The sequence below is a fragment of the Meriones unguiculatus genome, chromosome 10 (genome assembly GCF_030254825.1).
Source record: "Meriones unguiculatus strain TT.TT164.6M chromosome 10, Bangor_MerUng_6.1, whole genome shotgun sequence".
Lineage (NCBI taxonomy): Eukaryota > Metazoa > Chordata > Mammalia > Rodentia > Muridae > Meriones > Meriones unguiculatus.
The window spans coordinates 43186259-43199740 of record NC_083358.1 but is presented as its reverse complement, the minus strand read 5'-3'; the positions used below and the strand labels follow the sequence as shown (position 1 = coordinate 43199740).

Here is a 13482-nt window from a genome sequence, read left to right as displayed (position 1 = left end):
GAAAACTAAAATAAGTCTTTAAAAATAATTTACTTTTGAATTTGATGGGCTTCAGAGCTGTTAGAAACCTTATTTTTAATTAATTTAACCTTTTGATCATTTACTAGTGATCTGTGGATTCGCAACGTCAATTATGTCAGTTGTCTGCTATTTCCAGCAAATTACCAAGTGTAAGAGCCTGAATGAGGTCCCGTACAGCCCCTCCTCCTGCAGGTGAGCGGCAGGTGTGGCGCGAGTGTCTCTGGTGTTGTCCGTGTGCCTTTGGCCTCATCCGGAGACCTGACCCCAGCAGATTTACTCCTAAGTGTCAGCATGCAGGGCTTGGAGGCTTGCTTCTGGCTGTGGGGCTGAGCGCACGGCTAGTCACTGATTCCCTGTCGTGTGTGTGTGTGTGTGTGTGCGCATGTGTGCATGTGTACAGACAGAGACAGTCAGACATAGACACACACATACACAGAATAAGGTTTTGTGAACTGATTTCATAGTTGTCACCGTCACTTCACCCTCACTGTTGTTTATCCATTATTTGACGGTGGACACTTGTAACCACTGAGAGGCTAAGGCAGCAGTCACATGCTCAAGGCCAGCCTGGGCCACGTGGTGAAACCATGCCTCAGAACATAAAGCGAGGACTGGCAAGATTGACTGGTGGGTAAAAGCATTTACCGAGGCTGACGGTCTGAGTTCCATCCCGGGGACCCACATAATGGGAAGAGAGAACTGATTCTTTGAAGCCCCCGCACATATGAAATAAATGTAATTTAAAAAAATTACAAGCAGGAGAATCAGTGTGTGACAATGGGTTAGGCTCACTGGTTGTCACGGCAGAAGCCACCTTCCACATTTACAGAGTAGCGTTATTAATTTATCCATTGATTTCCTTGAGGCAGGGCCTCGTGTAGCCCAGGCTGGCCCCACACCCTCCTCTTTGTAGCCCAGGATGTCCTTGAGCTCCTGATCCTCCGGCCCCGGCTCCCTGAGTGCTGGGATTACAGGTGTGTGCATCGCTGCCGATTTACGCTAGGCCCTTGGTTCAGGGCTGCAAGCTCAGGAAGCAAGCGCTGCTCTCTGGGCCACGCCCCAGCCTTGAGAAGAATTGAGAACTTGACAAGTTTTTGTCGAAAGCAAATAGTTTCTAGTCTCCACATACGGTCCGAAACAGGCCAGAAAAGTTGTATTTATCAAATGGTCTATGTACAAGAAGTTTATACTTTGTTTTTCTGGAGAAACGGATTTTAGAGGGAATAGGACATGTGTGTTACCGGGGAGTTCTTAGCCGAGTGGCCTAGTCACAGCTCCTAGGGGCCACCTCAAGAGAACACCCCTCCCCCTCCATGTGCCTCTTCATCTGTGTGCACGAGCCCAAGTGGACAAGTGAAAGGACGACCTGTGACAGGGCTTCCAGACATGGCTACTGAGGGGTGGCATGCTGGTTAAGAGCACTTGCTGGCTCTGGCAAAAGATCCAGGTTCAGTTCCCAGTACCCACATGACGGCGCACAGCTGCCTGGAGCTCCAGTTCCAGGAGGGTCTAAGGTCATCTTCTGGCCTGGGGTGGCAGCTGCTTTCAAGTGGGCATGTCCCTGCAAATAAAAATCAGATAAAGCTTAAAAGGCACTTTTAATGCTGTTGTTGAGAATGCACAAAAATATAGTCATAAAGCAAGGAAATGCCACAGAAAAGGGGCATATCCAAACTTTAACTATACTGAGATAAAACACACGCTTCAGTCCCCAGGAGGGCCGAAAGGTAAATGGGAGAATGGTCTCAAATAGAAGATTAAAACATAAGGGATGGGAGTGGAAACTAACAAATGAAAGGGCTGGCTCGCTTAAGTAGGAAATCACCAAATAAACACTCAAGACAGCTCATCAACATTGGAGTGCTCAAGAGGTGACAACAGAATGACATCTACACACTGTTCCATAGTAACTGTTTCAGAGTTGGATGGCCAGGAAGGCTGAGGGAAGACAGCAGGGACAAGGATGTTTGAACAGTCCCAACAGTGTGACTAGAACTCACAGCAGAGTGGAGCGTGTTTTCTAAGTAAAGAGATGTGCAAGTGAGAATTTCATACCCAGCTATATATACTGTTTTCAAGATTTATTTTCTATTGTGTATGTGTGTGTGTGTGTACGTGCGTGCATGCGTGCGTTGCCCTCAGAGTCCAGATCCCCTGGAGCTGGAGTTACAGGCAATGACCCTCTTAATGGGAGAGCTGGGAACTGAACTTGGTCCTCAGGAAAGCAGCCGAGGCTGCGCTGCAGTGTCTCTCCAGCCCTGGTTACGCTACTTACGATGGAGGAAGAGACGTCCGAGCACGCGCATCTGTAAAGCTTGCTTCCACAGCTGTCCGCATGTTGCTCTGTGTTTTCCCATTTACAATTTTTTTCCCATTTACAATTGTTTTACAATTGCTGCTTTCCCAGAAGCGAGTGACATCTACATTCTCTCCCCTTGATGAGCTTTTGTGACTCACTGGTCAGAACAATCAGAATTGAAGCCTCATCACTTCCCAGTGTTAAGTCACAAAGGAGGCTTCAGCATTGACTTCTTCCAGTGGGATACAAACCTTGCAACTTCTGGACTGGCATTTTTATCCCATTTCCCCTGAACTCACAGTGTGGAGATGCCAAGCAGAGAGACCGCACAAGAGCCAAGAAACAACAACAAATCCTATTGTTTGGGCCTTTCCAGGCTGTGTGACAGCCCTGTGACTGGTAAACTTTTCTGAGTCGATAGCCACGTGAGAGCGTGGGGGAGCACAACCCAGTCATCTGGCTGATGACTTCCGACATAAACTGTAACGACTGCTCAGCAGGACTGTTCCGCCTTACTGAGGTTGAGCTCTTTTAGGCAGCATTAAGCAGTGAAGCCTCTCGTGTACCCCTTCTCAGAAGGCAAGAGCAACAAGCACACCAGCACAGCAAGGGAGTGAGCTGAGAGAGGAAGACAGGGTCCAGAAGGGGATGCAGGGCCCTCCCTCCGAGTCCCTCACACATGGCAGAGGGAGAGTCCAGGCAGGCCACGTGGGCCAGAGAGGAGACCAGGCCACCAGGATTCAACGGGGATCTTACCATCAAATTAGAAATTACTGTTGAGGAAGGAACGTTTTAAATTAAGACAAGATGGTTGACCAAATGGAAGCGTAGAAGCATAGAAGAGAAGAAAAAATGATCATCGTTTCTTCACTTGAGGACTGCTCAGCTATACAATTGTGGCATTTTCCTAACCTGATTTTCACCTAATGTCTGGTTATGGTGTACATGTGTGCACAAAGGGTCAGAGGTTAACATTCGGGTCATCCTCCATTGCTCTCAACTTTTAAAAGTGTTGCTATTTTAACGCATGTGGGTACGTTGCCTGCATGCACATCCATGCACTGAGTGTGTGCAGTGACAGAGAGGCAGGAAGAAGGTGTCACATCCCCTGAAACAATGACTGCAAGCAGTTGTGAGCCACCTTGTATGTGCTGGGAATCGAACCTAAGTCCTCTGAAGGAGCAGCCAGCACTCTTGACTACTGAGCCATCTCTCCATCCCCTCCACATGTTTTTTGTTGTTGTTTTGTTTGTTTGTTTGTTTGTTTTTAATGGCTGCACCCAGCTTTTCAATGTGGGTGCCAGGGATCTGAACTGAGGTCTGCACAGCAAGCATTTCGCTGGTGGCTCCATCTCCCAGCCCCGCTTCCTGACTCTATGAGAGAAGGACATTGAGCAGATTTAGGGTTGGGAGGGGCGCCAGGGGCTCAGGCAGAAAAGAGAAAGCCCCTCTCTTCTGTGGCACAAGCCACACCTGCGGTGAGTGCTGGGTCTAGACAGAGTGCTGGCTTGTGTCATCAGGTCCTCTCCTGATTGCTCCTGAATACCCCTCACTGCTGGTAAGTGTTTACAGGGAAGCAGCTTGCACGCCACCTGTTCCTAAGCTCTCTGAAGATCAAGGCTTGTCTCTGTGGTCGGTGCCACTTGGCTTCATATGTCACTTATTGCATGAGATCAGTTTGGGGGTCTGTGAGTCGGCTCAGCATTTAGAGGTGACTGCCACTAAGCCAGGTGACTTGAGTTCAAGTCTTGGGGCCAACGTAGTGGAAGGAAAGACTCCAGAATACTGACCTCCGCATTCATACTGTGGCACTCCACTCCTTCCTGCCCACATAAATGTAATAAAAATTTAAAGATCAGTTTAAGTATGATAGTGGCATGGAAAAATAATATTTAACAGTGGAAAATTTAAAAGTGGTTAAATAGAAGTCACTTACAGCGTGACAGTCCTAAGAGGACAGCAGGGCAACGTGACGAGGAGAAAGGGCTGCCATCCTGTGTGACAATCCACACAGCTGTCGCTCCCGCCCCTGAGGTTCCAGGCTGCTGCTTCTAACGCCACATCTCTCCAGACATGTAATGTCTTCCTACATAGTGCATGCTTTCTTCATTCTGTTTGTTTGTTTTGTCACCATTCAACTTGGAAATGAACACTGTGGCACTCTGCTCACCCACACACACACATACACATACATACATACAGGCATACATACATACAAATATACATATGTACATACATACATGTAATTTAAAAGTTAAAGATGAGCTTAAATCCAATAGTGACATGAAAAAAAATAATATTTAACACTGGACGATTTAAATACTGGTTCGTGCCTGCAAGACGACTGGGCACACAGCAGGTGCTCAGGAAGACAGCGAGACATATGCACGCACACAGAGCTTCTCTTGCTAACTGTTTACATTTCCTCTTTTCCTTAAAGTTCAGACTTCCAAAAAGTTGTACAAATAGCACAAAGAATTCCTGAATATCCTTTGTCTAATTTTCTCAAATGTCAACAGTTCCCTCTGACACTCAGCATATTTCTCCCTCCCTCCCTTCCCCCTCCTCTTCCTTTCATCCCTCCCTCCTCCTTCCCTCCCTCCCTCTATCTTCTTGGGCCACTGAGAGACCCAATGGCCCTTTAACCTTAGAATCAGGCTTTCCTGAAATAGATGGGTCTCTCACATGAACACAAAGGAAATGACCACACCCAGAAATCAGTTTCAATACATCATGATCCAATCTGCAGGGAACCAGCCGTGCCTTATAATATCCTTTGTAGCAACGTAAGATCCTACCTTGAGGATGAATCTCCCGTTATGTTTTCTTTCACTGGGATGGGTCACTCATTCTTAAACTGAAGTATTCACAGTATCCCTTCCTAAAATTCTAGTCCTGTGGCACACCCCTTCATTTGACCTTGACTGGAAAAAAAAAAAAGTCATTTTTTTCCAAGCCTGCATTCTTCGCAGAGGGATGCGGGGCAGTGTCCTTCTTCCTAAGTGCAGGAGCAGTCTGATTTACCCTGCTAACTTTGATCACTTGCTTTCTGCAGGAGCTACACTTCAGAGTCAGTCACCAACAAGTGTCAGGTGGGGGCACAACCCAGCAGTGCTGTCCCTGCCTAGAATCCCCCAGTGAGGGGCAGGGGTGTGGCTCAGCGGTAGAGCATTGTAGGCATTCCCAGCTCAGGTGGAGGATCGTCTATGACGGCAGCTTTGACAGTGTGCGTGTGTTCTATTCTTTCTTGGCTTCCCACCCGCGCTTTTTAGACATCTCTGATCGTCCTTGGACATTTTCTTGGCAGTTGCCAAAGTGCCTGTTTTCTTTGACCAAAACAAAAGCTCACCATGCTGGATGGCAAGCAGCCCTGAGACGGTTTCAAACCACCCTCTCTAGGGAAAGGAAGCCAGGCTCTTTGGAGACATGACCTGTTCTGGGGCTGTGTGGTGAGGATAATCTTGGAGAGGCTTGTTTTGCCTTGAACTAAGAAAGTGGGGTGCAGTGGACAGTGGCTGAGGCAGAAGGATTGCTGAAAGGGCAAGGCACCCCAGAGATCTACATTGAACTCACTATGTAAACCAGGCTGGCTTTCAACTGAAATCTGCCTTCCTCTGCCTCCAAATGCTGAGATTAAAGGTGTGTGCCACCATGCCCAGCTAGCTCCATCACTCTTCTGCCTCCAAAGACCCTGAGGCTTAACACTGGCAAGTGCCCAGCCAGGACAGCCGAGACCAAATGCCTTTGAGCTCCCGCTTCTTGCTTCTCAACATGGCTGGCTTTGCTGGTAATTGTGTTAGTCGGCAGGGGAATGCAATCCGGGCTTACCTCAAGGGAGCATTCATTTCAGTGTTCTGTTCAGTCACACAAACTGCCGTCACCCGACAAATGGACCCCAGCTGACGGACAGTTTAACGTAGACCCAGCGGCCGGGGCTTCTGGCCTCCTGCTTTTACACTCCTTCTAGCCAGAAGGCGACGGAGAGTTCAAGGCTTTCTCCCAGCTCAGCAGCGGTCACTCGTCTTATTGAAGGCCCAGAATCTACCTATAGCAGCTACTTGAAAGTCTATGAGAAATTAATGCTTGGTGGTAACGTACCCAATGCTCACCACTTTTTAAGGTGAATGAGTCAAATTCCCTGTGGAAAAGAGTTATTGCACAAGGAAAAGATTTTGTTGGGCGAGGTACACACACCTTTGGTCCCAGCACTCTGGCGCAGGGCCAGCAGACCTCTGTGAGTTCAAGACCAGCCGGTTCTGCATAGGGAGTCCCAGGGCAGCAGGCTGTATAGTGAGATCCTGTCCCCAAACAAACAAAAACAAAAAAAAGAAGCAAATTGAAAAGATACTGAGGAAAGTGAGCCCTCTAGGGGCTTTGCTGAAGGACAATTAGGGCTGGGGAGATGGCCGAGTCACTGAAGTGTCTGCTGCCCAAGCTTGAGGACCTGAGTTCAGTCCCCAGCAACCATGTAAAAGGCGGGGCATATGGCAGCACTGGGGAGATGGGTCCAAGGAGGATGCCTGGAGCTCACCAGCATCCAGGCCAGAGAGAGAGAGAGCCTGTGAAAAACAAAAAAAAAATGAAAGTGATAGTTCCTGAGGAGTGAAGCCCAAGGTAGACCTCTGGCCTACACACACACACACACACACACACACACACACACACACACACGAACATGGACAAACACGAGCATGTGCACCCATCCATACTTGAGCATGGACACACACGTATGCACCCACACATACATGAACACACAGACACACAGACACAAAGTTAGGGGTGAGCACTTGTTTTGTTGTTTGCTTGCTTGTTTGTTTGTTTTTATAGGCAGCAGGTCACGTAGGCCGAGTTGGCCTTGAACTTCTGCTCACCTTGCTTCTGTCTCCCAGGCGCTGGGATTACAGGCGTGCACCACCACACTGGTTTTATGCAGTTGGGAGGATAGAAACCGCCATCTTGTGTGTGTTAGGCCAGCATCTACCAACTAAGCTACACTCCAGCCTGGCAAATAAATGTTACAATACAGTGCGGCCCATGCAGCACTGCTCTGCCTATCTGCTCTGGAGGCACGGGTGGGCACGGGCCCTGAGGGACGCTCTTTGTTTTCCACCATGGAGGAAGGCTGAGGTTGGTGTTGGGGCTTCCTTGCCAGAGCCTGAAGAGGGGAATCCCTACAAATAACCATGGAAATAGTGCTTCTGAGCCCAGCACCCAGCAGAGCCCAGCACCCAGCACCCAGCAGAGCCCAGCACCCAGCACCCAGCACCCAGTAGAGCCCAGCAGCCAGTACTCAGCAGAGTGCAGCACCCAGAACGCTGAAGAGCTGCAAGTATTTTTTGTTGAAATCTAACATACATCCCCCGACTGCATACACACAGACACACACACATACACACACCCCTTACTGAATACACACACACCCTACTGCATATACACACACATTCACACACACACACACCACTGCATACACACACAGACACATATACAGACACACCCCACTGCATACATACACATTCACACACACACACACACACACACACACTCCACTGCTCACACACACACACTCCACTGAACACACACACACACACACACACTCTACTGCATACACTCACCATGTCTCAATAAAGAATTTTAACAACAGACTGGGGATGTGACCAGATGACGGACACTCTCCTGGCTCTGGGCTTCACCCCAAGAACTGGGCTTGGTAGCACAGATCTGAAATCTCAGCACTCAGGGAGTGGAGTTGGGGGGATCAGAACCAAGATTACCCTGGGCTACCCTGCAAGTTTAAGGCCAGCCTAGGCTACATGAGGCCTGTTCCCAAAAAGTAAAGCGGGAGAAATCAGAGAAGCCACGCGTGCTGCCTCACGCTTATAAGTCCCACAGCTAGGAGGCGGAGGCAGGGGACTGCAGTGAGTTTAAGGCCAGCCTGGGCTACATGCGCTCCCAACTCAAAGAGCGAGCCTTTAACTTTACTTGTAACTGACAATCACTGTGCATGTATGATGCATGTGCACATATGTGCACATGGTGGCACACACATGGAGGCCAGAGAACAATTTGGGGAGTGGCTTCTCCCCTTCCATCTTTATGTGGAGGAGCCCAGGAATCTGACCCAAGTGATCAGGCTTCGGGGCAAGGGCCTTTACCTGTGGAACCACCTTACTAGTCCAATGTTTTTTTTTTGTTTGTTTGTTTGTTTGTTTTTTATGAACAAAATTTGCCAAATAAACACATCTGTGCAAGTGTCATCCACGGAGAGATGTTCTAAACGGTCCCTTCAGGCTGGCCACCCTTTACCGTCAATGTAGTGACCACTTCAACCGCCCGAGTGACAGCAGGCTTTCGTTCTGCTTTGAACTTTCTAGAGTAGAGATTACACATGACGGAGCGGACAGGGTGGCTCAGCTGGAAAAGGTGATTGCCGGAGTGCGCTTCCCAGGGTCCCTGTGCCCTCTGACCTCCACAGGTGCATCTGGGAGGTGCATGGGCAACACACAAACAGCACGCTAGCTGTGTCTTTCCATGGGCGTGCCCTTCCGTGGACACACACCCAGAAGGCTCAGCAAGATGGCTCAGCAGGGAGAGGCGCCTGCCGTGAGAGCCAACTGACCCGAATTCGACCCTGGAGCCATGTAAAGGGCAGGAGAGAAACCCCGTCACACGTGAGCTGTGCCCAACACGAACACAGGGTCAATAAAAGACACGGGCGCCGCAGGCCCCCGCTCACAGGCTGGCTGTGTGCTGACGGGTATACATCAGGCCGTCCCCACTCACAGGCTGGCTGGGTGCCTCGTTAGCACTGACGGGTACACACCAGGCCGTCCCCACTCACAGGCTGGCTGTGTGCCTCGTTAGCACTGACGGGTACACATCAGGCCATCCCCACTCACAGGCTGGCTGGGTGCCTCGTTAGCACTGACGGGCACACATCAGGCCGTCCTCTGCACAGCACAAGGGTTTGGACTCAGGGCAGTGACTGAGGTGAATCTTTCAACCTCTCTGGGCCTCAGTGTTCACATGTGTGAATCGGGGCTGTGAGAAGTGGGGTGCGGTGCCACACTTCCAGCTGGGGAGGAGGAGTCTGGAAGACGGCTCAGGCTCACCCACCTGCCGGCCTAGTCTAGGTGCCAAACTGCCGGCCAGTGAGGAAATGTGGAGAACAATAAGTTAAAAACAAAACAAACAAACAAAAACAAAAACAAAAAACCCTGATGCCAACCACTGTGATGATCGATCAATCAACCACTCAGTCAATCATCAGTCAATTCATTAATTAAAAAGGTGTGTGCCACCCACCCCGGCCTCTGTGCATTTGCACACACGTGTGTAACAGTCCGCGTGCATGTGCACACATACACTTGGGGCTACTGTGAAGGCTCTGTGGGTCTTTATCCAGCACTCCATCCTGCAGATCCGCTCTGGCCTGTAGCTCCGGGGGCTTCAAAAGTCCCTGCAGGTGATGAATCTTAATGCCTCCACCTTGCACGCCTGCGCGCACTCGGCTGTTTCCTGGGCCGGCTGAGGCTACTCAGGCTAAGGCTTCCGGTCACGCTGCATGCTACTGGCCTTGGAGACCGTGGGCAGCAGCAGTGTCAGGCACCGTTGGCCGGGTGCCCCTCCCCCCTCGCCCCTCGCCCCTCGCCGATCTGCTCCCTCCACACATGGGTGTCAGATTCTTTGTTGTGACTTATTTACACGTTTCCTGGGGGAGGATTTGACTGTCTCCCAGATAGCCTAGGCTCACTCTGGAGCCCAGACTGTCCCTAAACTTACAGCGATCCTCCTGCCTCTGCTTATCGAGTACTTGAGTGCGTGTGCCGCCACACGTGGCTTGTTTTGACACGTTAGAAAATCTTAACCGTCCACACATACATTGTTCGAGTGTGTCCAAACGAACGCTAATACTGTGGGGGCCAAGCGGGCTTTAACCAGCTGACGGCTTGCTTCCTCGGCTGCTCCCTCGCCTGTCTATACTCGCTTAGTGAAATTCGTGATAACTCACCGCCCTGCCTCAGCCTGCCAGCCGGAATGACAGGCCTGTGCCTATAAAATGTGTCCCTTTAGAATTAAGAAACTTTAATTGTGTTTTTAACTGTGTGTGTGGAGGCCAGAGCACATCTTTAGAGAGTTGATTTCCTCTACTATCCGGGTCCTGGGACTCCTCCACTCATGTCAGGCCTGGTGGCAAGCCCCTTTAAATCCCGTGAGCCATCTTGCTGGTCCCTGAAATGGATTCTTTCTCTTTAGAACGTCACCGTTTCGTCTTCTGCGTGATTGCTTTGTCTGAATGCAGGCCGGGGCACCGCGTGCCGCCTGGAGCCCCAGGAGGCCGGAACACGGTGTTGGATTCCCTGGAACTGGAGTTGCGGCTGGTTGTGAGCCACCACGTGGGTGCTGGGAACCGAACCGAGTCCTCTGGAGGAGCAGCCTGCTCTCTACCTGCCGAGCCACCTTTCCAGCTCCCAACTATTTCTTGGTACATCTGCTTTAGAAGACAGTTTCCCGTCTTACGGCGCCTGAAACCTGCCTGTACCCGGCCTCACTCCACGAGCAGCCACGCTCACGTGTGTGGTGTCAGGCAATGAAAGAACCCACGTGCCCATCAAAACGGAAACAGACAAGAAAACTGTGCAGTTTTCCTTACACAGAGTAGTATACAGCCAAGAAAATGGACCCCTGCAGAATAACGTTTATCAGGGCTTATCAAAAGCAGCAGCACACCACTCCTGCTGAAGAAGGCACTCAGAGGTTACAAGGCTAAAACCCAGGGGCTGGGCAGTGGCTTTAACAGAACCGGCCCCGGCGTGGGCCTGTGGTGGGTTTCTGGGACGCTGTCATTCCTCAACCTGCTCATTCGTGTTTTATGTAGTTTTCTCTGTGTTTATGGGATTTCCAATGGGGGGTGGAGGCGGGTGGAGGTGATCCAAGTGCCCAGTAGGGTGGGAAGGGGGGTGGGGCAGCCAACCCCGGGCCGGCAGCCCCCCCAGCATGCTGGGGCTCGGTGAGAGGTCTGCCAGTGGAAGCTCGGAAGGCCCCCGCGCCCCCAGCCTTCCTGAAGGGCCCCAAACTGTTCCTCCAGACCCGCATTTATTCACGCGGCCGCCCGCCCCAGTCTCCAGACCAGAGCCCCCGGCCTCTAAGTTTCTTCCTTCCCGCTGGGCACTTTCTAGGAGGCGACGCGGCCCTGGGGTGGCGGCAGGGTCCCCTGCGCCGGAGGACTCTGTCCCGACTTCCTCCTGCGCGCCGGGCCGCGCCTGCTCCCGCGTCGTGATTGGTTGCGCGCGTCGCCGGGTGGGTCTTGCTCCAGGGTGCGGGGCTGCGGTCTAGCCCCGGCTCCCGCCGGGCAGCTCCCTCCGCGCACCCCTCGCCTGCGCTCTCCGCGGGGCCGGGGAAGGGGGGAGGCGCCGGGGCGTGCCAGGCTGTGCCGCAGCCGAGCCGCGGCGCCCGCCCGCCCGCCCGCCTCCCTGCCCGCGGGGAATTTTCAGGACTGCGCTGCTGCAGTTCCCCCGGCAGCCTGCGCCGCGCCCGCTGCGCGCACACACGCTTCCGCGCGAGGAGCCGGCGGCTGCTGAATCAGAGCAGCGCGGCCTCCGCGAGACCGGGCAGCGCGGCCCCCCGACCTCCGCGCCCCCGCGCCCCCGCGCCCCCGCGCCCGCTCGCCCGCCGCGCGGGGCCTGGGGGAGGGGCTGCCGCGGGTCAGGAATTTCCTGCTCGCTCCAGGTCTAGGAAAGTCAGCAGAACGGACGGGCAGACCCTTCGCTGCCACCCTCCTCCCGTGGCAAAGACCTGGTTTTGGCTTTTCGTTTTTTAATTTTCTTCTTCTTTTTATTTTTATTTATTTTATTTTTTCAAATGGGCCGAGCCCACGCCTTTAGCAAGATGCCAAGCTGACCCGGACCTCGGAGGAATTTGAAGCTTCTCGCTGCGTCCCGGGGAGGGGGGGACGTCCTTCGCTTAGACTTCGCGTTTTAAAGGGGGTGTGCATTGGAGCGTTGCTTTAAAAAAAAAAAAAAACTGATCTTTTTACACTATTTTTTTTTAACTGAAAAAAAAAATATTTTTTCTTCTTCTCTGGAGTGGGTGGCCGGGGATCGCCTGGATCGCGTCCTCGGTTATTTTTGCCGCGCCCCTCCCCCGCGCCCCGCCCCCGCGCCCTCCTCCGCACCCCTCCTCCCGCCCGGGGTCACCGCCTCTGCCGGCATGTCCCGAGCCGCGCTCCCCGGCTCGGCCGGGCCGTCCCGCTCGTGAGCCCCCGAGCCGAGGCCGGGCGCCGCCGCCCGATGGGCTGGGCGGCGGAGCGTCTCCGCAGTCGCAGGTGCAGCCGCCGTCCCCACAGCCCGGCCAGCCTGAGCAGCGGCGGCGGTGGTGGTGGTGGCGGTGGCCGTGGCTTCCGCAGCGTTCGCCGCAGCAACAGCAGCCGCCGCGTAACCCGAGGCCCTTTGCTCTTTGCAGAATGGCCCGCTTTGGAGACGAGATGCCGGGCCGCTACGGCGCAGGCGGAGGAGGCTCGGGGCCGGCCGCCGGGGTGGTCGTGGGCGCCGCGGGCGGCCGAGGAGCCGGGGGCAGCCGGCAGGGCGGGCAGCCCGGAGCGCAGAGGATGTACAAGCAGTCGATGGCGCAGAGGGCGCGGACCATGGCCCTCTACAACCCCATCCCCGTCCGCCAGAACTGCCTCACGGTCAACCGCTCCCTGTTCCTCTTCAGTGAAGACAACGTGGTGAGAAAATACGCCAAAAAGATCACGGAATGGCCATATCCTTTGCCCCAACCCGGGCGGCTGCGCCTCCCCTCCTCCTCCTCTTCTTCCTCTTCCTCCTCCTCCCTCTGCAGGGCTGAGAGGGAGACCTGGGGGCTGATGGGAGCTAGGGGGCTCCTCGGCGGCTAGGGGCTGGAGATGGGCCCCGGAGCTGAGGGAAGCAGACTCCAGGCCTGCTGGGCTGCGGCTGCAGAGTGAGCCTGCGAGTAGTTAGGAGGCATGGGACTCCGGGGAGTGAGTGGTCGCTGGCAGAGACCGAAGGTCTGGGTCCTGGGTCGCGCGGGGACGTTGATGGGGGCTTTTCCGATGGGGTCTGACTTCTTCTGATGGAGACCTAGCTGGGCCAGGGCCTGGACCCTTTGGGCTACAGAGTGAGAGAGCCCGCATGAGCTCCACCTCA

The 13482-nt window shown here is 53.2% G+C and overlaps 1 protein-coding gene across 7 annotated transcripts in view; it reads left to right on the top strand.

The window, feature by feature from the left end:
* Nucleotides 1-11950: 11950 nt before the first annotated feature.
* Cacna1a (calcium voltage-gated channel subunit alpha1 A) overlaps nucleotides 11951-13482 on the top strand; it is a 214131-nt gene continuing 212599 nt past the window's right edge. For 6 of the 7 annotated variants that reach the window (XM_060392357.1, XM_060392356.1, XM_060392358.1 and 3 more), the window contains exon 1: nucleotides 12779-13078. In XM_060392357.1, coding sequence (XP_060248340.1) covers nucleotides 12780-13078 — 299 coding nt within the window. In that variant the 5' untranslated portion in view covers nucleotide 12779. Of the gene's footprint in view, nucleotides 13079-13482 lie in introns of all 7 variants that reach the window. The other variant, XM_060392361.1, reaches the window with a different exon arrangement.